Here is a 23655-nt window from a genome sequence, read left to right as displayed (position 1 = left end):
TGTATATGTGTGAATATATACATAGTAACTGATATTTGTTTAGTACTCTCTAGTTTAGAAGTTGCTTTTATGTACATTATCTCTTTTAATCACATCAAAACTTGTAAAGAAGTTATTATTATCACCTTCATTTTTCTGATGAGAAAAGTGATGTTATAAGAACTTAAATAAATTTACCAATCTGTACAGCTAATAAGTACCAAAACTAAAATTCCAAACCCAGATTTTTCCACTATAAAACTTTTGCTTTTTCTACTATTTCACGCCCCCCCACTTTCTCTCTTGCTCTGTTTATTATAGTGATATATGCCAATCTATATGATAATTAATTTATTAAGAAATGTACAATACTATACCATATATGCCTTAAATCATACCCTTCATGCCAATCTGCTCAGATTACCTAAAATTAATTTCATAGAAAACTGATTTGAATGTGAAACAATAATTATAAACTTCACTCAACTAATAAGATAATAAACATTAGTTTCAGATATAAAGTAAAGATAATCTGTCTCAAAAAGAATGCTATCACATCTACAATAAACCAAGATAATCTTATCTTCCTTGTCATAATTGATTTTACTTAAGTAGATACTTTACAAAAGCATGGCCTGTCAGGGTATAATAGAAGATTCAGAGACATGATGGAAAAACACGGCCATTAGACTAAGAGTCACATTTCAAATCTGGATTTTAAATTCTGTGTAAAATTGTCAATGATTCACACATGGCATGTAGGTATATCTAGTTATACAATGGCAGGCTTCATAAAAGCTAAGTGTATCAATATATAAAGATTTGGATGCAATTACCTGCTCTAAAATTTAAAAAATGTTCTGCTGTTGCAGCTAACTTTTCACTAGGACTTTTGGGATTGCACACAAATCGAAACAGGCAAGTAATCTATTTAAAGAAGCCTTAAAGTAGAGGTTAATAATAACACACTTAATAGTAAACATCGTTTGAAATTAGAAAGACTATGCTTGAGAATATACAAAGGAGGAATAGACACTGAAGGGATAAAGACACAGGAAATCCTTTTTGCTTTTCAGGAAAGCATGTTTAAATAAAGAGCATTTTCTCAACGGAGCACTTATCTAAAATATGTTGTCTAGACACAGAAACAATGTTATTTTTATCAAATAAAACCAAATGAACAAAAGTAAATAAAAAACATATTTATATAATCATTTAAATGCTGAGAGTTAAATTAAATTAGTTTCCACTTTTCTTTGATCCCACAGAACTTTTGCACATGCTGGTCTCAGCACTTTTCACATGGCATTGTATATAATTATTTGCATTTATACCTCTGCTATCAACTGTAAATTCTAGAAGAGCAGAGAATGTGCCTTGTTCACATGAATTCTTTTTTTTTTTTTTTTTTTTTAAAGATTTTTTATTTATTTATTTTTCCCCCAAAGCCCCAGCAGATAGTTGTCTGTCATAGCTGCACATCCTTCTAGTTGCTGTATGTGGGACGCGGCCCCAGCATGGCCAGAGGAGCGGTGCGTCAGTGCGCACCCGGGATCCGAACCCGGGCCGCCGGCAGCACAGTGCGCGCACTTAACCGCCAAGCCACGGGGCCGGCCCTCACATGAATTCTTTAGTGTTGAACTGAGTCTCCATCTCAGGAAATATTAACTGAATTTTTTTGAATAGTGTCATTTTTCCCACTCTCATATTAGAAAGAACATATCAATGCATAAAAATACAAAAGAATTATGTTCAAATTTGACTTCACTCAGTTATAGATGTTTTCATTCATTCATTTATTCACACATATTTATTGTTGAATTTGTGCTGGACAGCATTTTAGAGGCTGCGGCTGTAAAGAAGGGCAAGAGCAAAGTGCTCTTTCATCTAATGTCACTTGAACTATAGTAGGAAAAGTAGATGTGAAATAATAATTGCTTTTTGTTTTATTTTATTATTTTTTTTTTTTGTGAGGAAGACCAGCCCTGAGCTAACATCCATGCTAATCCTCCTCTTTTTTTTGCTGAGGAAGACCAGCCCTGATTTAACATCTGTTGCCAATCCTCCTCCTTTTTTTTCCCCAAAGTCCCAGTAGATAGTTGTATGTCATAGCTGCACAGCCTTCTAGTTGCTGTATGTGGGACGCGGCCTCAGCATGGCCAGAGAAGTTGTGTGTTGGTGCACGCCCAGGATCCGAACCCGGGCCGCCAGTAGCGGAGCACATGCACTTAACTGCTAAGCCACAGGGGCCGGCCCCAATAATTGCCTTTTTAAAAAGTACTGGAATTATAAACTCCAGTAATAAAGCAAAAATGTATTGCACAATTATAGCATATAATAGAGCTTCTAACCTGCCCTCCTGGAAATTACACTCTAATGGGGAAGATAAAGGTAAAAAAAAGTCACACAAATAAACAATTTTGAATTTTTTTTTTAAACTCCTCACCTGGCTTCTCACCTCAGCCACTTTTTCTTTTGTTTTTGAGGAAAACTGGCCCTGCACTAACATCTGTTGTCAATCTTCCTCTTTTTCTTTTTTCTCCCCAAAGCCCCAGTACATAGTTGTGTATCATAGCTGTAGAGTTGTAGCTCTTCTCTGTGGGCCACCATCAAAGCACAGCTTGATGAGCTGTGAGTAGGTCCACGCCCAGGATCCAAACTGGCGAACCCCGAGCCGCCAAAGAGCAATGCGTGAATTTAACCAGTATGACACCCGGCTGACCCCAACAATTTTGAATTTTAATGAGTATTATGAAAAAAAGTATAGTGAAGTATGATAGCATATGAATAGAGGCACTTAATCCAATCTCGAGGGGCCAAAAAAGGAAATAACATTCAGCTCACATCATCTCTCCTAAACTGTAGCTCTAAGAACTTCAGGAAGTTTGGAATCCCCATGGTGACTTTCACATTACTTGTACTAAGTACAAGTCATGACAAAATAATTATATTTTTATCCCTTAGGAAAAATGGCAGTAGATATAGTACATCTTAAGTTCAATAAAATTCTTGAGACAATTTTTCATTACATTTTAACAGTTAAGACAGAAAAAATGTTTCCTAGATGATTGCATAATGATTGAGATTTACAGCTGACTGAAGAATCATTCCCAAGTTAAACGTCAAACTGGACAAGACTCTGATGGCAGGCAGCAAGCATCTATAAATAATTAGTGATTGGTGCAATGTTGCTATTTTATGAAGGGACAAAGGACATGATTTTGGAACGTACAGGTAATACAAAGCTTAGCAAAATGGTTCATACTATAGATGGCTGAATGAAGATTAAAATACATCTCAAGGTAGATCTCAAAATTCAAGTGTAAAAAATGTTACTGCTGTTGCCACTACTATTACTATCATATTAGCTATTAGAGGTCTTATTATGCTTGGGGGATTGTGAATTCCCTTCCTTTTTTTTGTGAGGAAGATCAGCCCTGAGCTAACATTCAATGCCAATCCTCCTCTGTTTTGCTGAGGAAGATTGGCCCTGTGCTAACATCTGTGCCCCTCTTCCTCTACTTTACATGGGACACCGCCACAACATGGCTTGACAAGCGGTGCGTCAGTGCGCCCGGGGATCTGAACCTGCCAACCCCGGGCCGTGGAAGTGGAGCGTGCACACTTAACCACTGTGCCACCAGGCGGGCCCTGTGAATTCTCTCCTTTAAGCCTTAGAGGACTCTATAAACTAGACCTACTCACTGTTTTGTAGATAAGGAAACTGAGTTTCAGGTAGATCAGATAATTTTCCCCAAGTCATAAAGTTGCTAAGTAATATAGCTAGAATTCGAACCTCAGACTGTCTAATGTCAAGGTCAGTGCTCTTATGCAGAATATTAGGCACCTCCAATTATGGTAAATACAAGTTCTTTAGGATTTCACAGCTTGATGCAGCTGATTCTGCCACTTGGCAGTTACACCGTCTTTGTAAATAATTCACCTCTTAGAGTCTGCAGGTGTAGAGATAATATTGGTAGCTCCCATATCAGATTTTGTGAGTGCTGAATGAGCTAATACACAGAAAACACTTGGAACAGTATCTGGCATATAGCAAACAATCAATATATGTTCGTTAATAATGTTTATATTGTTTAAAATTTTTTTATAATAAATGTCTTCCTACATTCATAACCACTGCTGAATGCCCACAAATCTGTGTGGAATCTAGATAATCTCTCAAAAATTCATTTAGCACTCATTTATTGTCATTTGTTAATTTCCCAGAAATTCTCAAGCACTCTTATTTCAAAAGCTGACAGTAAGCCAAATACAGGAGAAATAAAATTGTAAAAGATATGATGATATTATTCTAAAATATTTTCTCTAAATATTTTTATCTATAGTATCTCTTTAAAATAAAAATTGAAAAGTACCAAGTGATCTATATTAAGTCTGTGGAAGATTTTATGGACTTGTGAATTATTCTTGAGCTCATAGGATTTGTGATTTCTAATTGAGTGGCAATCAAAGAGAAAAATTATAAAAGCAAACTTACTTAGAAAAGTCAACTAAATTTATGTAACCAATGAAACTTTGTTGAGCTGTGTTAAGTCGTTAAGTTCTTCCTGTGAATGATATTATTTCAATCCACTACTATTAATTTTTAATCTCTTCAGGACCAAGACTACCTGCAATGTTTAGTGAGACCATAAATTGAATGTAAACTTTTTAGGTATGAATGTTTCTACCTGAAACACATGTCCTCTTAATTAGAGGACAGTATGGTCACATCATCCAGGATTTCAGAAGGAAAGGTAGGTATCTTGTCTTTTTTGGAATTTTTTAAAAAGAATTCCTTATTTGAAAGGACAAAGAAGAAACTGCTTATTGGGATCTTCTCACCTTTCTATTATTTCTATTTTACTTTTCTTTCTCTACCCTTACCCTCACAAATCTTCACCTTTGTGCTTACTCCATTCCTCCTATCAGAATTAAACTTTCCACTGCTCAAAAGAAAAGTTCTGCAAAGCAGAAATTGTTCAGTACCGTGCAATTGATGAACAGCTCAATTAAATGAACCTGAAGCAATTCGTAAATAACCAATCTTGTGGTAACTTCATTTTACTGTTCTATGTTTAATTTTTATCTACAACGAAATGGTAAGAAGTCTCTGGTGTTGATAAATTTCTCCAAATGTGTTCTTAGTAATCTCATGATTCTGCTGGTTTCCCTTAATTTCACTATTTTTTTCTGTTTATTATGTTTCTTTTATTTCCCATGGAATGTTGATTGTATAACTAAATAATAAGAAAATTCAAAGAAAGAGAAATAGATGATACCCTAATGCATAGTTTTAGCTATAAAAATAATGGCCAGGTGGGAAACAATCACAGCAAATTCTGGGCTTCCAGAGACAAAGACTAAATTCAGCTCCAAAGGGATATAAATTTGAAGCTTATTGGGCTGCACATATGGCATTTTTTCATTTAATATCCTGGGGTTGACTAGTCAGCTATTTTGAATTTCCTATAAAATTTAAATTATTGTAGAATGAACCTAATAAGCTCAATAACATTGACATCTCATGCCATTTTAAACTATTTATTTTATCAGCAATAATTAGAGATTTTTCCCTTCATGCATCTTATATTGAGTTTCAAAAGTAAGTTACACATTGATTGGGGGAGTCCTTTTACAATGTATATGTATATCAAATATCATGTTGTATACTTTAAATATCTTACCATTTTATTTGTTATTTATACCTCAATAAAGCTGAAAAAAAGTGAGTTACACATAGACTCCTCCAGCCTGCTTTATGGTACCAACACCTAAACTATTCTTTTAGATGATTTGGTCAATTTGTTCATTGTACATACGTTCAGTGTTTTAAAAATAAACTTTCTTAGATATTTTATGGTAATTTGTACTTTGAAATTTTGTTTATGAAAATCTCTTTGTATTACTCACAATGCCAATGTCAGGTTAGAGATTCCCTGCAAAATATTGGAATTATATTTTTTTCTTTTAAAAATTAACTTAGGAAATATTGGTAGAGATAAAATATATAAGCAAAATCAGATTTCCCTTTGTATATATGAGTTTTATCATTACAATGACATATTACAACTCACATATAACAAAAAAGTGATATTACTGCAATAAAATGTCATATAACTGGATTAACAGAATCGGACATAATTTAGATCTCTAAGACACAGACCTCTATCTGTGGTAGAGATAGACTGCAAAGATCTATCAGAAGATTCTTACTGGGCACTGGAAAAGTGGATAGATTTCTCTATGTGATGTAGTTGAAAGTACACTAAACTTGGAAGTGAAAGATCTTAGTTGGAGCCCTCATTCTAATGTGCTATGTGGTCTTTGGTTCTCATTCTCTTAATTCTTAAAATTAAATCATTGTTTTAGAGAATTTATTTGAATGGTGCTTTCCCCCTTTAAGATTTATGCTTTTTAAATTTATTTTAGTAACTATATTTATATTACACCAAACTAATGATGATATACCTCTGACAATTTTTTCAGGGAACAATAGCAAGTCTGGATAGGTAAAAGACATATGATTTTTTGCTGCATGAGCAACAGTTGTTTATCCAAAATATGACATATAAATATAAATATATATATATTTAAGTAAAATATGCTATTATGAATGGACTTATTAAAAGCTGCCTTAAATTCTTCATCAGTTGCTAGGACACATCATAAAAGTAAGTTTTCATGATTGGACTTTTTCTCTAAAAGGCTGAGTGAAATATGATCAATACATATGTACAATTGAAAGTAAGTATAAAAGTAAATTAAATGTAAAGCAACCTTATACATATTTATTTGCCTTAAAGGAATTTTTTAAATTTTTTTAAGGATTTTTTTCACATCCTTACCCACAAAAATTTTTCTTTACTTCTTAACAAGATAGGATGAGATGTGAAGGTTTTCAATACAGGCAGTGCAGTGTGGCAGAAAAATATAATTTGGGAGTAGGAACACCCAAGCTCAAATAGTAGTTGAATCAATAAATAAATGTCTGAAAATGGCCATGTCACATAACTTTTCTGACCCCCTGTTACCTTATTTGTAAAATGGGGTAACATTATTGGTATGACTTCCCTTGCTGTACTTTAAGAAAAAAATGTACTGATGAATATTCATTTATTCATCCACATTTATTTTAAAGTTCTGTCAATTGTGGTACACAATGCAAATAGAGGGTGACCTTAGTAAAAATAACAAACGAAACTTATTTTAAAGTAACGGCATTTTTGTGATTATTTTGCAACAATGCACTTTAAAATACATATGTAGACTTTTACTCCTGCATAATTAAAGACGGGTTTAAAATTATATTCAAAAATTCAAAAATAGTATATGAACAATTTTATAAAATTATCTCTATCAACTTCCACAAGAATGACTCTCAGGAAGGAAATAAATTTTTTCCCATAGGAAAATACATTGGTTTGCTATTCTTTGGGTTAAAAATGAGAAACAGAAGGTATAAATGTTTGCAAGAGTCTAGACAAAAAATAATTATTAAAGTGTTGTATAGTTAAAAATATATATATATATTTTTTCTCCTTTCAGGGAAGAAGAAGAAGTAAGAAAAGAGATGGAGAAAAGTCAGAAAGATGGGCTTAGGGAGGGCTGTGTGTGATACAGGTTGAGAAGAGAACAAAAAATTATCAATACTGGGATACTCAGCTGAATTTGAAGAACATTGTTGACCAATAAGAATCTATTTGTATTTCCTGAATGGTCCCACCTTCTCTAATCTTCCTAGCATAATGGACTCTTAGATGAATAATTTGTGTAAATAGATCCTGGTGGAAATCAAAAAGGGATCATGGTAAATTGAATCCTTTTGTCCAATTTTCCACTTTCTCCCTCTTATTTAATTTTTCATCCCATTCCCTTTGCCAAGTGACATTGCAGTAACTTCCATTAGAGTAGACTTTATATGAACATGTGTGATTAGGCATGGCCTCTTGCATTCTTGCCCTTCATAATGAACACATGATCAAGGTAGGTGCTAGTGCAAAGAGAATGAGAGACTTGTGAAGCAGGCCTCAACCTGAGCTATAGCCTGGAGCCACACCCATCTGAGGCCAACTGAGATCAGCCAAACCCAGTAGAACCCCATCTAGCCACAGACTTACGAGTGAGTAAAATGAATATTCACTGTTATGTGCCATGAAGATTTTGATGTTGCTTATTACACAGCATTATTGTAGTAAAACTGATAACTGCAGGGATTAAATTTTACATATACAATTTCAGGGTATGAAACAAAGAAAGCAGTCACTGAAGCAGGAACTTAGAGATAGAATTGGCCCATGAGACTATAACTTCCTCCAATAGGACGACTCCAACCAGAGATCTTAGGTTTCATTCAATCTTGCTTGTATATCAAGAGGCCTAGTGGCCCCAAATAACATATAAAAAATATATTTACGTATACATGTTATATGTGGAAAATACATCATTTATGTTCAGAAATTCCTATATTGGTGTGACTTTGAAGTTTATCTGAAAACTATCCATTGTAAAACAGAATCCCTGATTGATAATGCTCTTCCGTGGAAAGTGTGAAGTCAGTGAAACAAGGACACAAAATCTTGCATTATCTTTTCTTAAGGCAAGCCAAGATTTGTTTAAGCACTGAAGATTTTTAGAAAAGATACAATGACATAGAGTGAACCAGAAATTCACCTATCAACAAGTCAATGAATTGTGTTTTTTTTTTTTTAATGCAGAGAGAAAAGGTTTAGTAGTAGAAAAGAAAAAGAGGTATTATGAATCTCTTCCTTCAGAAAGAATATAGGTAGTCCAATATGTAATACATATGGACTGATAAATTCTCTGGTGAAGATCTCTGAAACTTGAATGAAGGAGTGAATCACATGAAGAGTTAGAGAAAGAGTGTTCCAGGCAGGGCTACAATATTCTTAAATTTGTTGACTTCCATTGTGACCTAATATGTGATCTATCCTGGAGAATATTTCATGTGGCCTCAAGAAGTATGTGTGACTTGCTGCTCTTGGGTGAAATAGTCTATGTATATATATGTTAAGACCAGTTCATCTATAGCGTTGTTCAAGTCTGCTGTTCCCTTATTGATTTTCTATCAAGATGTTCCGCCCATTATTGAAAGTGGGGCATTAAAGTCTCCTACTATTGCAGTCATATGTCACTTAACAATGGGGATATGTTCTGAGAAATGCATTGTTAAGTGATCTTGTCATTGTGTTAACATCATAGTGTGTACTTACACAAACCTAGGTGGTATAGCCTACTACACACCTAGGCTAAAGGTATATAGCCTATTGCGCCCAGGCTACAAACCTTACAGCATGTCACTGTACTGAATACTGCAGGCAATTTTAACACAATGGTAAGTATTTGTGTACCTAAACATAACTAAACAGAAAAGCTACAGTAAAAAACACGGTATAAAAGATACAAAAATGATACACCTGTATAGGGCACCTAACACGAATGGAGCTTGCAGGACTGGAATTTGCTTTGGGTGAGTCAGAGAGTGAGTGGTGAGTGAATGTGAAGGCCTAGGACATCACTGTACACTACTGTAGACTTTATAAACACTGTACACTTAGGTTATACTAAATTTATAAAAAAAATATTTTTTCCTTCAATAATAAATTAACCATAGCTTATTAAAATTTTGTTACTTTATAAACTTTTAATTTTTTCTAACCTTTTGACTCTTTATGTAATAACATTTAGCTTAAAACGCAAACACATTGTACACCTGTATAAAAATATTTTCTTTCTTTATATACTTATTCTATAAGCTTTTCCCTATTTAAAAAAAATTTTTTTTGTACTTTTTAAACTTTTTTGTTAAAAACTAAGATGCAAACACACACATTAGCCTACACAGGGTCAGGATCATCAATATCACTGTCTTCTACCTCCTTATCTTGTCCCATTGGAAGGTCTTTAGGGGCAATAACACACATGGAGCTGTCATCTCCTATGGTAACAATGTCTTCTTCTGGAATACCTCCTGAAGGACCTGCCTGAGGCTCTTGAGGAAGTGTCACTCTTTTTAGAAAAAATGTCCATGGTGGTTTCCTTGCTTTATTTCTTTTGTTCATCATAAATTTGCTTGTAAGTAGATAATGCATCATGAACATTCCTCTCAATTAATGAAAACCTTTCAGTGTTGGGGTCCGTGTTTTCAAACTTTTTAAGGAGCTTGTTGAGGTCTGCAAAAGCTTCTGCTAAACCTTTCACCATGAATTTTCTTGGGGCTTCTTCTTCTTTTTTTTTTCTCCTGCAGTTTCCTTTTCTCCTGCGTCTTCTTCAGCTATACATTCCTCTTCTAGTTCCAACAACTCCTCATTAGTCAATTCCTCAGGAACCACCTCTAGAAGCTCTTCAATGTCATCCTCATCCACACCCAGGCTAAAGTTGTTTGCCATCTCAACCATAGCCTTGTTGATTTTTGCAACCTCCTCATCCTTAGCAAAGGCTTTGAAGTCATGGATGAACCTCCTGAGTGTCTTCTTCCAGATGCCATTCATACCCTCCTTGATGACATCACCCCAAGCCAAAGCAAGGTTCTTAATGCAGTCATACATGTTGTAATGCTTCCAGAATTGCATCAGTGTCTTCTCAGTGTCTTCCTCAGTTGCAGCAATAGCCTGGGCAAAGGTCCTCCTCAGGTAGTAGGCCTTAGAAGCTGCCATAACTCCTTGACCCATTGGTTGGATCAAAGAGGTGGTGTTTGCAGGAAGAAACACAGCTTTGATATTGGGATGAAGATCACCAATAAAAGGAGGATGCCCAGGAGCATTATCAATAATAAACAAAATCTTGAAAGGTATGTTATTCTCCAAACAGTACTTTTCCATTTTGCTGGCGTAGTAATTCAGGAGAGCATCTTGGAAGATGAGCTGCGTTTTCCATGACTTCTTGTTGCTCCTCTAGTACAGTGGCAGTGTGTGCTTATTCATATACTTGAAAGCCTTGGAGTTCTCACTATGCCAGATCACAGAGTTTCAATTTGTAGCCTGCAACATTGCCAGCAAGCAAGACTGTTATCCTGTCCTTAAAAGCCTTGAAACCTGACATTGACTTGGCCTCCTCATGGATGAAAGCTCTTTCAGGCATTCATTTCCAGAATAGGGAGGTTTCATCCATATTGAATATTTGTTCTGGTAAGTAATTCTCCTCCGCAATCAGCTTATCTAGAGCTTCCAAAAATTCTTCAGCTGCCTTCACATCAGCACTTGCAGACTCACCACTCACTTTCACGTTATGTAATGAGTAATGATTCTTGAATCATTTAAACCACCCAAGGCTAGCAGTAAATTCAACATCATAGCAGGGTCCAGCCTTTTCTTTCAACATCACAAACAAACTTTTTGCTTTGGCCACGACTGCCATGGTGCTGAAAGGGATACATTTCTGTGTCTGGCCTTCAATCTAGGTCATTAGAAGTTTCTCCATGTCTGATATAGGGCCTTCTCAAATTTTTGTTAGTCTCGTTGCCTTCAGAAGCAGATCCTTTAATAGCTTTTGTCACTTTGTTCTTGTTCCTTAGGATTGTAGCAATGGTGGAGTGGGACATGCTTGACTGGTGAACAATAACCATCAGTGATTTTCTGCCTTCATAGTCCTTAATCACTTTTAATTTCATTTCTAGGCCAATCACTCGATGTAGTCTCTTACAACAATGTTAGTAGTGGATTCTGTATGCTTAGGGGCCATGCTGAACAAAACAACGTGAGATTAAACCAAGTGCAAAAGAAAATGAGGCATTTAAGGGATGCAGTGAACATGATATGTATGAGGCTGCTGCCAGCATAATGTGTGCACTGTTTTACAGTAATTTTTTTTAATATGAGTAGAAAGTGTACTCTAAAATAATGAAAAAAAGTATAGAATAGTAAATACATAAACAAGTAACATAATCATTTACTGTCATTATCAAGGGTTATGTACTGTACATAATTGTATGTGCTACACTTTTATATAACTGGCAGCACAGTAGGTTCTTTTACACCAGCTTCACCACAAATGTGTGAGCAACGCATTGCTCTATGACATTACAACAGCTACAACGTCACCAGGCAATAGGAATTTTTCATCTCCATTATAATCTTATGGGACCACCATCATATATTTTGCTCATCATTGACCAAAACATTGTTATATGGCACATGCTTGTACTCTGTTGTTGTCTAATTCTCACTTCAGGTCTGTCAATGTTTGCTTATATATTTAGGTGCTCTGATACTGCATGCATATAAATTTATAATTATTATATATTCCTAATGAATTGACCCTTTTATCATTATATAATGACCTTCTTTGTCTCTTGTAATAGATGAAACATTGATGAAAAAGACAAACATTGATGAAATAGATGAACATTGATGAAAGAAATTAAAGAAGACATCAATAAATGGAAAGACATCCCATGTTCATGAACTGGAAAGATTAAAATTGTTAAAATGTCCATTTTACAGATTCAAGGAAATCCCTATCATAATCCCAATGTAATTTTTTACAGAAATAGAAAAACAATCCTACATCTATGTGAAACTACAAAAGACTCTGAATAGCTAAAATAACCTTGAGAAAGAAGAACAAAACTGGAGGCATCACATTTCTTGATTTCAAAATACATTACAAACCTGCAGTAATTAAAGATGTGATACTGGCATAAAAACAGACAAATAGACCAATGGAACAGAAGAGAGAGCCCATAAATAAACCCATGCCTATACAGTTAAGTGATCTTCAACAAGGGAGTCAAGAATACACAATGGGGAAACGATGGTGTCTTCAACAAATGATGTTGGAAAAACTGGATAGCCACACGCAAAGAATGAAATTGGACCCTTATGTTACACCATACACAAAGATCAACTCAAAATGGATTAAAGACTTATAAGATTTGCAACTGTAACACTCCTAGAAGAAAATATAGGGGAAAATCTTGCCTACTAAATAAATAGGTATTTATACAGAAGAAAATGAAAGTGGACTTGTATGTTACATCATACACAAAAACTAATTTCAGATGATAGACCTAATACAAATAACAAAACAATAAAGTACTTTAAAATATTATAGGAGAATATCTTCATGATCTGAGGATAGCAAGTAACAGTTGAAAAATGATGGATAAAGTTGACAATCTTAAAATTAAAAACTTTGTGCATCAAAAGACACCTTTAAGGAAGTGTAAGGCAAGCCCCAGAGCTGGAGAAGATGTTTGAAATACATGTAACAAGGAGGGATTCATATCTTGAATACATCAAGAAATCCCACAGATGAAAAAGAACATTCAAGAAGAAAAATCAATGGCAACTCAGGAAATAAATAGATAAGAGCCTTAAATAGGCATTTTGGAAAATAAAGCAAAATAGCAAGTAAACATATGAAAAGATGTTCAATCTCATTAGGGAAATGCTTATCAAGACCACAGTGTGATACCAATAAAACTATTCCAGATTGGTCAAAATTAGAAAGATTGACATACCAAGAATGCAGATGGAGACTACCACTAACTCAGAGAATTCTTAGCATAGATGGAAAACAAATTTGGCATTTCAGTAATGTTAAATATACACATAACATAGAGAAACTCAGACACATGTGCACCAGGAGAAATTATATAACAGTATCCACAACAGCATTGGTTACAATAGCTTCAAAATGGAAACCAATCAAATACTTAGTATTAGAAGAATAAGAAAATAAATTGTGCCATGGCCACACACAGCAAATAAAATACATGAATAAACAGAAATGTGGTTGAATCATAGAAAGGTAAAGATGAATGAAAGCAGGCAGATATGAAAGCAAACATACTTTACAATTCTGTTTATATACATTAAAAAAAGTCAAAATTAAACTATATTATTTATGAATACTTACTGAGTTGGTAAATCTACAATAGAAAGCAAGAAACTATCATAGTGGTTAACTGGAGGTGGAGGAAAGTGATTGCGACTCGGAAGAAGAATGCAGAAGGCTTTCCTGGTGATGCACTATATATCTGAGCTGTACTTACATTTCTGTTTACTTTATAATAATTTATGAAATTGTGCATTTATGTTTAAATCATATCCCATATATTACACATGTTTCTTCAAGTTTAGAGGACTTTAAAAATTTGGTCATAATGAAAGCCTTCAGAAACAGTTGGAATCCTTCCCGTCAAACCTAAAGTTGATTGCCAAGCTTCTGCCCCAGTTAGGCAGTAAAGTCAGGGTAAGTAACTGTAGCGAGCTATAACATTTGTAGAGAAGGATACCTGAATCCAGCTAAAGTGAATAGACCACGAATTCTCATCTGTCTATAAAACAGAAATGCAATTTCTATAAAGTTGGATCTCATAAATAAGTAAGGTAGCACTAAAAGGCATAGCTAGATGAATGAAACAGGGGTTTGGGAGGCAAAAATAGTTGCTATTTCTTCTTAGACAAATATTATAATTTAAATAGTGTACATATTTTAAATGGGTGAATGGGAAACACAACTCCAAATACGTGACCCAACTTGCTGGCAGCATGTCTGCTACAGTTTTCCTCCATGTAATCTTCTTAGACCTGGGAATATCCCTCATTATTGTTTCCCTGTCTCATGGGTGGTAAATATTTTGCCCTTGACCAACATAAATTTCAATTGTTCTTTGCATTAACACTGCTTTTTAAACCAACTCTAGTGTACTATTTTACATGTCAAAATTCTAAATGTAGATAGATATCAATATCAAAACTTTGTCTCTCTTTATCAAGAGAACTTATTTACTTGTGGGTATGTGAGTAAGGTAAGTTCAATATGTATGTTTAAATGTGGACATTTATTATACCTCTTCTCTTTTTACTACATTTATGAATCTTCAGTGTAAAAATTTACTTTTCGATAATTTTAATTCATTAGGTCTAGCTCAATTTAACATCTTGAAGAGCCAAATATTGGGCTGGGTAATGAGGTTTCCAAGATCAATACAACACACATTCAAATATCTGCTTTCAAGATATTTGAATAAACAGGTAACTTCAATTTACGTTAGTAAGTACTATCAAAAAGTTGTGCACAGTATAATATGGGACCATGAGTAGGGGATACTTAGAAAAGTTCAGAAAAGGTTTTCTGGAAGAGATTATGTATGACTAGAATTTTCCAGGATGAATTATCTAGATAAAGAAGGGAGAGGGGCTGGCCCTGTGGCTTAGTGGTCAAGTGCTTGCGCTATGCTACTGGCAGCCTGGGTCTGGATCCTGGGCGCGCACCGACGCACCACTTGTCTGGCCATGCTGAGGCCGCGTCCCACATACAGCAACTAGAAGGATATACAGCTATGACATACAACCATCTACTGGGGCTTCAGGGAGGAAAAGGGAAAAAAAGGAGGAGGATTAGCAATAGATGTTAGCTCAGGGCTGGTCTTCCTCAGCAAAAAAAGAGGAGGATTGGCATTGATGTTAGCTCAGGGCTGATCTTCCTCATTAAAAAAAAAAAAAAGAATGGAGCAAAAAGAAAGCAAGGCGGGAGGCATGAGCTGAGGCAAAGAGACATAAGAGAGTTCTGAGAACATACATTAGTGATGACAAGCACTAATTATTACTGGAGGTAAAGTTGTAAAGCAGTAGTGGGAGGTGTGCCATGTTTGTTGCATTGAGGAATACCTCTTTTGGTCACACTATGTTTGTTAGACACATCATTCCAGCACTTACATTAGGTGTCAAGACTAGTATCAGGATGACCAATTAAGAGGCTGTAACAACAGTTCAGGTGAGAAATAATGAGAGCCTGACTAAGGTTGTTTGGAGAGAGAAGGAGAAAATTTGAGAACAATCTGAAACATATAAAATTATCAAGATTGGTGATTGACTGGATATGGACAGTGAGGGAGAAAGAGGAGGCTGGATGGCTCCCCAACATTTGGGTTGGGGGATGATTAACTGAGATTCAAAATTCAGAAGAAGGAGCCTTTTCTGCAGAAGATGAAAATAAAGGTTGAATCTTAAACATGTTGAATTTGAGGTGCCTATAGCACATTCAAGTGGGCTTGTTTTATAGATAAATATCTATTTGAGGCTATAGGTTAAAGGAGCAGAAGGGGCTAAAGATATAGCCATGGGAGACATCAGCATTCAAATGTAATTAAAACTGGGGGCTTTAATGTAAACGGAATTTCCCAAAAGGAACACATAGAATCAGCAGAACAACAGAGAAGATACTTCCACAATCAATAGTTCATTTTGGAGATTACGGATAGATTTATTACCCTGACTGTGGTGATGATATCGCGAGTGTCACGTATGCCTAAACTCAAACTCACCAAACTGTATACATTAATTACCTGTAGTCTTCTTATATACCAATTATACCTTAATAAAGCCAGGAAAAAAGGAATAATACATTATTTAAAAAATGCTTTAAGCAGCAAACAGGTAAAGGGAAGGCAGAATGAATCAGACACGCTCAAACATAAAAACCAGGAGCAAGTAGGGAGTAGGGTCTCAAGAAGGAGCGAGAGATCCATTTCAAATGCAGCAGTGAAGTTATTCAGATAAAGAGTAACTTAGCAATAAAGAGGTCATTGGTGACCCTGGGGTTGGGGCTGGATATCATTCATCGTACATCTGGGATTATACAACTATGAATATTTATACACACACACACACACACACACAAACACAAATACATGCGCATGTACATGTATTTATTAAAGTAGCTGATAGCAAGAATAAAAACTGCTGAAAGGGTAAGCCCCAAGTAAATATTGTAAAAATACATGCATGAAATTTCCTAATCCATTTATAAACTGCTTATTGAATATCTGAAAGATCACCAAGTTTCAAAAACATTCACAAGCAACGGATAAATCTCCATTATAAATAGTCTTAGGTAGCAGCATTAAAATGGACGTTACCGATTTTTCAAATTGTGTGGGCTTTTTTCTTTACTCGACTGAGTCCACTGTTTGCATTATATAGTTCAACTTGACAAGAGAACACATGAAATTCCCCGCTTGTGGCCCACTTAAAAAAGAAGCATTATAGCTTTAGGCACTGTTGAATGTCACGCTGAGCTACAAAAAATAAATAAAACACCATAAAACTCCCACCTCCATTTCATTTTTAGAACCCCACACAGGGAGACGACAACTACATTAATCAGAGACAGACCACTGAGGTGCGGATTTATTTTGCTCAATATTAAATTGCATAGTTGAAGGAAATATCGATTTCTTTTTAAAATGACACCATTACTACCCTTCTAAACACTGCAGTTTACTAATGATTTTAAAACTGCTCTAAGGGTTTAAAACTGAATCACTACCACTTCATCGCAGCTAAGACTTAGCATGGAGGTCTCCTATTGGGAATACATTTATGTTTCGGGTTAAATAAATTCAGCCTCTTTTGTTTTAGAACTGGAAGAATATTTTGTTGACTCAGGGCTCTATTTTTGTTACTTAGAGCTAGAAGAAGTCAGTTCAGCACAAGAATTTCTACAAGGCATTAATTGGAAGTTGGCTGGGGAGAGGCTCACTCTCTATTGTATACAATGCTGAGAACCTTGTTTAAACTCAACGGGCAAAGTTGTTTCCAAGTATGCCTTCTCTGATGCATTTTGTGCATGCATTCATGCCTAGGGCTACTCTGAAAAACAGAGATAAAGAATTTAAGGAGAATTCCAGCCCTTAAGAAACTCCTCACGGGACACTAGACACCTTTGATATGAGCTCCAAGGCGTCCTCGCTCCACTGCCCTCCCCCCAACCTCCACTCACCCCAAATTAGTGCACGCAGTGACATGCTGAAGCCCCTACTGTGGCAAGTATGCCAAACTAAAAACACCATCTCATTCTCCTTCATGCTAAATTCTATTAGACAAGTATAAAGGAAGTTCTCTTTGTGACTCTGAAGGGAAGATAGTGTTTACTGAAATAGATCTCCCTTTATCTTCTCACTCCCCAACCCAGACTCAAGATTGAATCCATCAGACATTAGTTGGGAAAACAAATGGAAATGAGAACTAAGTATCACACTTCCTCGCTTCTGAAGACCCAGGGTTCATAATGGGACCAAACTCACCTGCCTGACTCTTATACATGAGGATGAATTATTCTCAGCAGGTCCTTCAATTCCAGGAATAAATAGGATTTGGGAAACACATCCAAGCAGTTTACCCAACCTGTTTAAGATAACATAATCCCAACAATAGACCCAGCTTGACCCTCAACTATTTACCTTATTTATCAACTATAAGTAAATACATACATACATAAATTATTTATATATGTGATATAAATATGATATACAAATATATATCTTCCCTACTGCATAATCTCTCTCTCTTGTGTTCTGCTGGGTATCTGCAGACCCAGGGATTTGGGATCAACTCAGAGTTTGTCAGTAGCTGATGTGAGGCCTCTTATATCTGAGACCCTCTCTGAAGATGAACTGTTGGCATGCTTGTGGTCCAGAGTCAAGATATGCATATAGACCCTCTAGATTCTACCTCCTGTGAAATACTGTAAAGGGTACTAAACAAAACATTACACTGACAAGTCAAGTCTTTGTATCAGCAGCTATTTCATTAGGCCTTCCTGGCCTTCCCCATCTGAACTCAACACGTTTTTAACCAATTTTCCAGAACTCCACTAAACAAATCTTCCATTACCATCAGACCATTGACTTGTTCTCAAATTGCCTCTTCGGCTCAATTCTGTCTTGTATCACATCTGTCTGGTATATTTATTTCCTTTTGATTTCAACCTAGAATCTCACTAATTTGTCAAGATACTGCAGATTGATACATTTTCCCATGAACTCTGACATAGCTACCTTAGTCCTTTGTGGTACTTCTCATTCTTTTTAGTAAAAAATCGGTATGACACATTTGACATGACACAGAAACACAGAGTCTATTCTTACTGTGTTTGCTAGGTTTTATTCTGCATACATCTTTTCTCCCCACTACACTGCTACTGTAAGTGCTTTGAGAATATGGAGAAGATTCTCAATTTAAGTATGGTATACTATACCTGTTCATAGTAAGTCCTACATTAAAAAATTACTGGTTGTATTTTATTTTTTAATATGCCAATAAATATTTTGCTCTGTATAATCCATAAAAATTGCTTCAGAAGTATATCCTATTTAACAAAGTTTGATACTACAACCCTATGTTAATAAATAAAAAGAAGATAAAAGTTCCTTCAGCATTTAAATCCAAATATTAGATTATTTATACTAAAACATCATTAGAACAAAACTCAAAGTCAGTAACTCAAATTCAGTACAATAACTAACCATGAATATCTTGGTTTTAAGTGTGTCTTAATAGTTTTTGGTGACAATTAAAATTAAATTTTATAAGCAGAGCATGCGTCATTTAGTGAAATTAATGTATTATATAATTATCATTAGGTAGCAACAGGAGACCATTATGATGCATTAAAATTCCGTTCTATGAACATTATAACTTTTCTGGAACTGTACAGAATCAGTCGCATGCACCTGCTTTGGAAATTTTTCTCTTCCTTTATACTTTCAAACTCATTTTAGTTTTTATGAAAATATGTTATTGCCTAAAGACCAGGAAAATTACTGACAAATTATTTGTGCTAAGGTCTATATTTCAATTCTTAATGTTGAAATAAATTATAGAGACCATTTCTCATCAAATTTAAGAACTAGGAGACAAGAAAAAAAAACTTAATGCCGTAACTTTTTCAAAGACAAAGGATCACTGGGAAAAGTGGCAAAAGTAAGTTAAGAGAAAGGAAAAATAAAATTAACTAAAAATTAATCATCATATTAATGTCTAATTATGTATTATTAGCTGTATATTCCATATGGGCTTTATCTCTCCAATGCTAAGTAAATTCAGAAAAATGGGAAAAATAATTTTCCTAAATGATCAATACCTGCTCATTTTATCTGAATAGTTGATAGATATGACTAAACAAATTTTCAGTTTTCATCAATGTGGCATCCTAGAGTGACAACTGTAATGTAATTTAATTATCATTATGACTAGACTATTATACTACTTCAAGCCTCATATATCTGGGCTATTATAATTGCCTTCTAATTCAGCTTTCTGGATACAGAATCTCTCATTACAATCTAGAGAGGAGTAATCTTTATAAAATAAAAAATCTATGATGCCACATCTCCAACCCTAGGGGTCCCCCCCCAGCACCTTCTACAACATGGCATACAGAAATGTTTATGATGTGGCACATCTTATTTACTGTCATTATGACATGTCACAGGCTCTCATTTGTCTAGGATTTTATTCATGCAATTACCTTTCTCTAGATAGTTTCCAACCCCCCCCCATTTCCTTCTCACTAGTATTCATCCTTCATGAGTCAACTTCAGCATCACGCTTTTTTCTGTGTTCTCTGCACATGCCCATTTTCTAGATTTTATCACCTTGTTTGCTTAGTGTAATAGAAACTGTCAGTGTCCCATAAATGTCCCTCAGAGCATGTATCCTCTCTCGCCAACTTCCATCTGCTAGTATCTGCAGGCTGACTGAGTGCCCTTATATCAGAACTACAGAGAGCTGGTTGCTTGCTTGTGCTGGAGGCAGGAAGTGCCAAAAATGGGCCCCCATCCATAGCATCGGTGACCAAGAACTCTCAAGATTTTGTGTATGAATTTGCCAGTTCCGTCACTTCTCAGGATCGATAATTCTGGGGCATGAGTTTTGTGCCATTTCCTAGAATTTGCCCTTGGGATTAAGCTCCAGTTCTCCTAGTGATAGATGGTTTAGTAGCAATCCCTTTAGCGACTGCCTTCTCTTCTCTGCATCACTTCCTCCCTTCCCTATTAGCACTACTTAAACTTCTCAAAAAACTATTTATACCTGAATCTTTTGTCTACAGGATTTTTTCTTGTAGAATCCACAGTAAAACCTTTCACACCAGAGGTATTGTGTAAGGTCCTGGAGTTGACTGGATTGCTGGCCACATGACATCAAGGCCACCTGGCATGTTGTACCAGCACAATTACCAAAACTCTCCCTGTGGCGAATTGGGATGGCATAAAGGCTTAAGGGGATGTATGCCTTAGGCAACCTATCCAGGATTTGAGAGAAGTAGTGACAATGATAACAATAAAGACTATGAAGTTGGTAGTTGTTGTAAGTATTGTTAGTGCTCTGAGGGAAAAAACTGACGGGCTCAAACTAGCCAATCAAAATCTCAGGGCGTGATGTGAATGTCAGAAGGTCTCTATGACACCATTTAAAGACAACCTCCTCTTTTGCAGCCAGAGAGAAAATTGGACTGAAAACCAGAACTTTTATCTGATTGTAAGAGTAGCTGAATTGTAGAGAAGGCTTACTTCAAAGCACCAGCAAATCTCCTATTCAAAGCTCCAAGCCTTAACAGGGAAGGGGCAGGATCCTGAAACCAGGACTTGGGACACCTGGATGACTCACTCCTTACTACAGGAGAGTTCTTTTCTTGCCTGGAGACCACATAGATGCCTCATCTGAGATAGATACTTCAAAATATGTCTACCTTCCTGAAAATCTGCCCTCATCTTATGGCTTCTAGACTGTTAACTATGTTCAAGACCAAGCATGGCCCAACTGAAGAAGTACTGTCTCTGCTTTAAGAAAAATGAGATTATTCATCAAAAGAACTACAGAAACTGGCTAATATGTCCAGTTATGAATCAGGAGAACATGCCTAGAAACGAGTGTTGAGTATGCTGGACAAGGGATGTATGGTACATAGTAGGTACATAGTAGATACTAAAGATATATTTACACAACCAAATGAATTTACATCTAAACATTTACATTTTCAGGTATGCATTTCCAAATTCATATTTAATGGTATAGCTAACTAAATATTTCTCTAAAAATATTTTATTATAGTTCCAAAATATAAACAATGTATATTAACAAGAAAAGAATAGTCTCAACCGAATCAATGTTTAAATTACACAATGGTCATAAAATGTAAATCAACAAGCTTAATAAGTTAAATCCAAATGGACTCTATCTGATTTGTAAAAAAAACTTGAAGAGTATCCAGCACAGTGATTGAGAATGAACGCACTTTATTACCAGCTTGTCTTACACTCAAGTGATCTCACTGATTGCTTTCAAATAATTCTGATGCTCTATCATTTAACACATTGCTTCAGCTGAATATATTTTCAAAAGTAAAATGTAAAACATTTATTCACTTTTAAAAAATATGCTTAAGATATATATATTTCACTTACCCTTACTTGACCCACAAAGGCATTGGCTTCTTCTTCCACCACAGATAGATTTCTAGGCAGATAGGGATCAAACACTGGAGCATTGTCATTGACATCTGTCACCACCACGTTTACTGTGGCAGTTGAGGTCTTAAAGAAAAAATAAGGGATTAAATATGAACGGAGTTATTTTATTTTGATGTCAGTTAATTGGTCATCCTGGCATTTGTCTATCTGAAAACTGTCTCATTCCTATTCGTACTCCTTAGCCTTCTAAAAAAGAAAAAAAAAAAAGAGGAAGCTTACCATTTTCAAACACTTCCAAAAACAGACAGAAAAAGCAAATGATGATATTAAAGGGCAAACATCTTCTTGAAAACGTCAAGTTATGTCCTGAAGGCTTACTTTAGAAACTGATTTTATCTTTATCTTGTTCACATTTTATAGGTGGCAAGCTTTTGTTTATACACACATGTACCCCTTTTTCTCTGAAAGGTAGCATTTCAGTAGTTTTTACTGTTACATTTTTCACCATTTAAAAATAAAACTAGTACATTATAAAATAGCACAGTATGTCAAATGGGTATTTTCAGGTAGGCAAATGCTGTCAGAAAATACTACAATAGTAATTTTCTAGCTTCACTTCTAAACCAAGAGTTTGAGGACCATACAGCCCTAATTAAATGATTGCCTTATGGTTACACAGCCTAAGGAAATGGTAAGCAGGTCAAGTTATGGGTAGTATATGCTTCCTAGTTAAAAGGGAAATCCCAGCCTACTGTAACCAGAGAATATTCTGCGGGTCAATGACTTGTGCACAGTCAAGGAACATCTTCATGTGTGACTCAAGCTGGAAACTGCCCTCTCTAATCAAAGCCTGAGTACAGTCCATGCGCTCCACCTTGCTCTGTCTCAGTGTGGGCCAGATCACAGAAGGCTGAGACCAAAATTAGAGGATAAAAGGACCCTAGGCTGAAAAATGAAAAATCCATTATGCTATGATATTATTTAATAATACATAAATAAAAAGGAGGAAAAAGCAGGATGAAACTGCATGAGAGAATTATCCAACTTTTAAAGAGTACAGACACAATTTTCCTAATCTGTAAGTGATGTGGGGCTAGAGGCTAAAAAGCTGAGCATAAATAAGTGACTAAGAGAATGAATCTGAAGATATTTTGCAGCAGCTGTGGGACTGAGAGGTCAAAAACTAGATTTCCTAGCTACCAAGGAGGAGAAGTCCTGGTGAATGCCTCATCCTTTCTGCAGGGATCACTGAAGTTCTATACTCCATGAGCAATGGTGCATGAAGTCTAGACCAGACCTTACTCAGATTAAAACCCAACATTCATACTCGGATTGGATTAAGGTGATCCGCCTCTATTTTAACAGAGGCAAAAGTAAATCCTCTTTGGGGCAATATAACTTTATCTCAAGTCTTTATAATTTTTACATATTCAATGTCCAGCAGTCACTAAAAAATT

At 35.4% G+C, this 23655-nt stretch overlaps 1 protein-coding gene across 7 annotated transcripts in view; it reads right to left on the bottom strand.

Moving 5' to 3' along the window:
- The window catches only part of PCDH15 (protocadherin related 15), a 1681754-nt gene that overhangs the window by 224998 nt on the left and 1433101 nt on the right, over window positions 1-23655 (bottom strand). For all 7 annotated transcript variants that reach the window (XM_087432193.1, XM_087432194.1, XM_087432195.1 and 4 more), the window contains one exon: window positions 22193-22321. In XM_087432193.1, coding sequence (XP_087288319.1) covers window positions 22193-22321 — 129 coding nt within the window. The remainder of the gene's footprint in view (window positions 1-22192; window positions 22322-23655) is intronic.

The sequence above is a fragment of the Ceratotherium simum genome, chromosome 6 (assembly GCF_057802395.1).
Source record: "Ceratotherium simum simum isolate JZ-2026a chromosome 6, ASM5780239v1, whole genome shotgun sequence".
Lineage (NCBI taxonomy): Eukaryota > Metazoa > Chordata > Mammalia > Perissodactyla > Rhinocerotidae > Ceratotherium > Ceratotherium simum.
The sequence above is the reverse complement of the archived record's forward strand: the minus strand, read 5'-3'. Positions and strand labels throughout refer to the sequence as shown.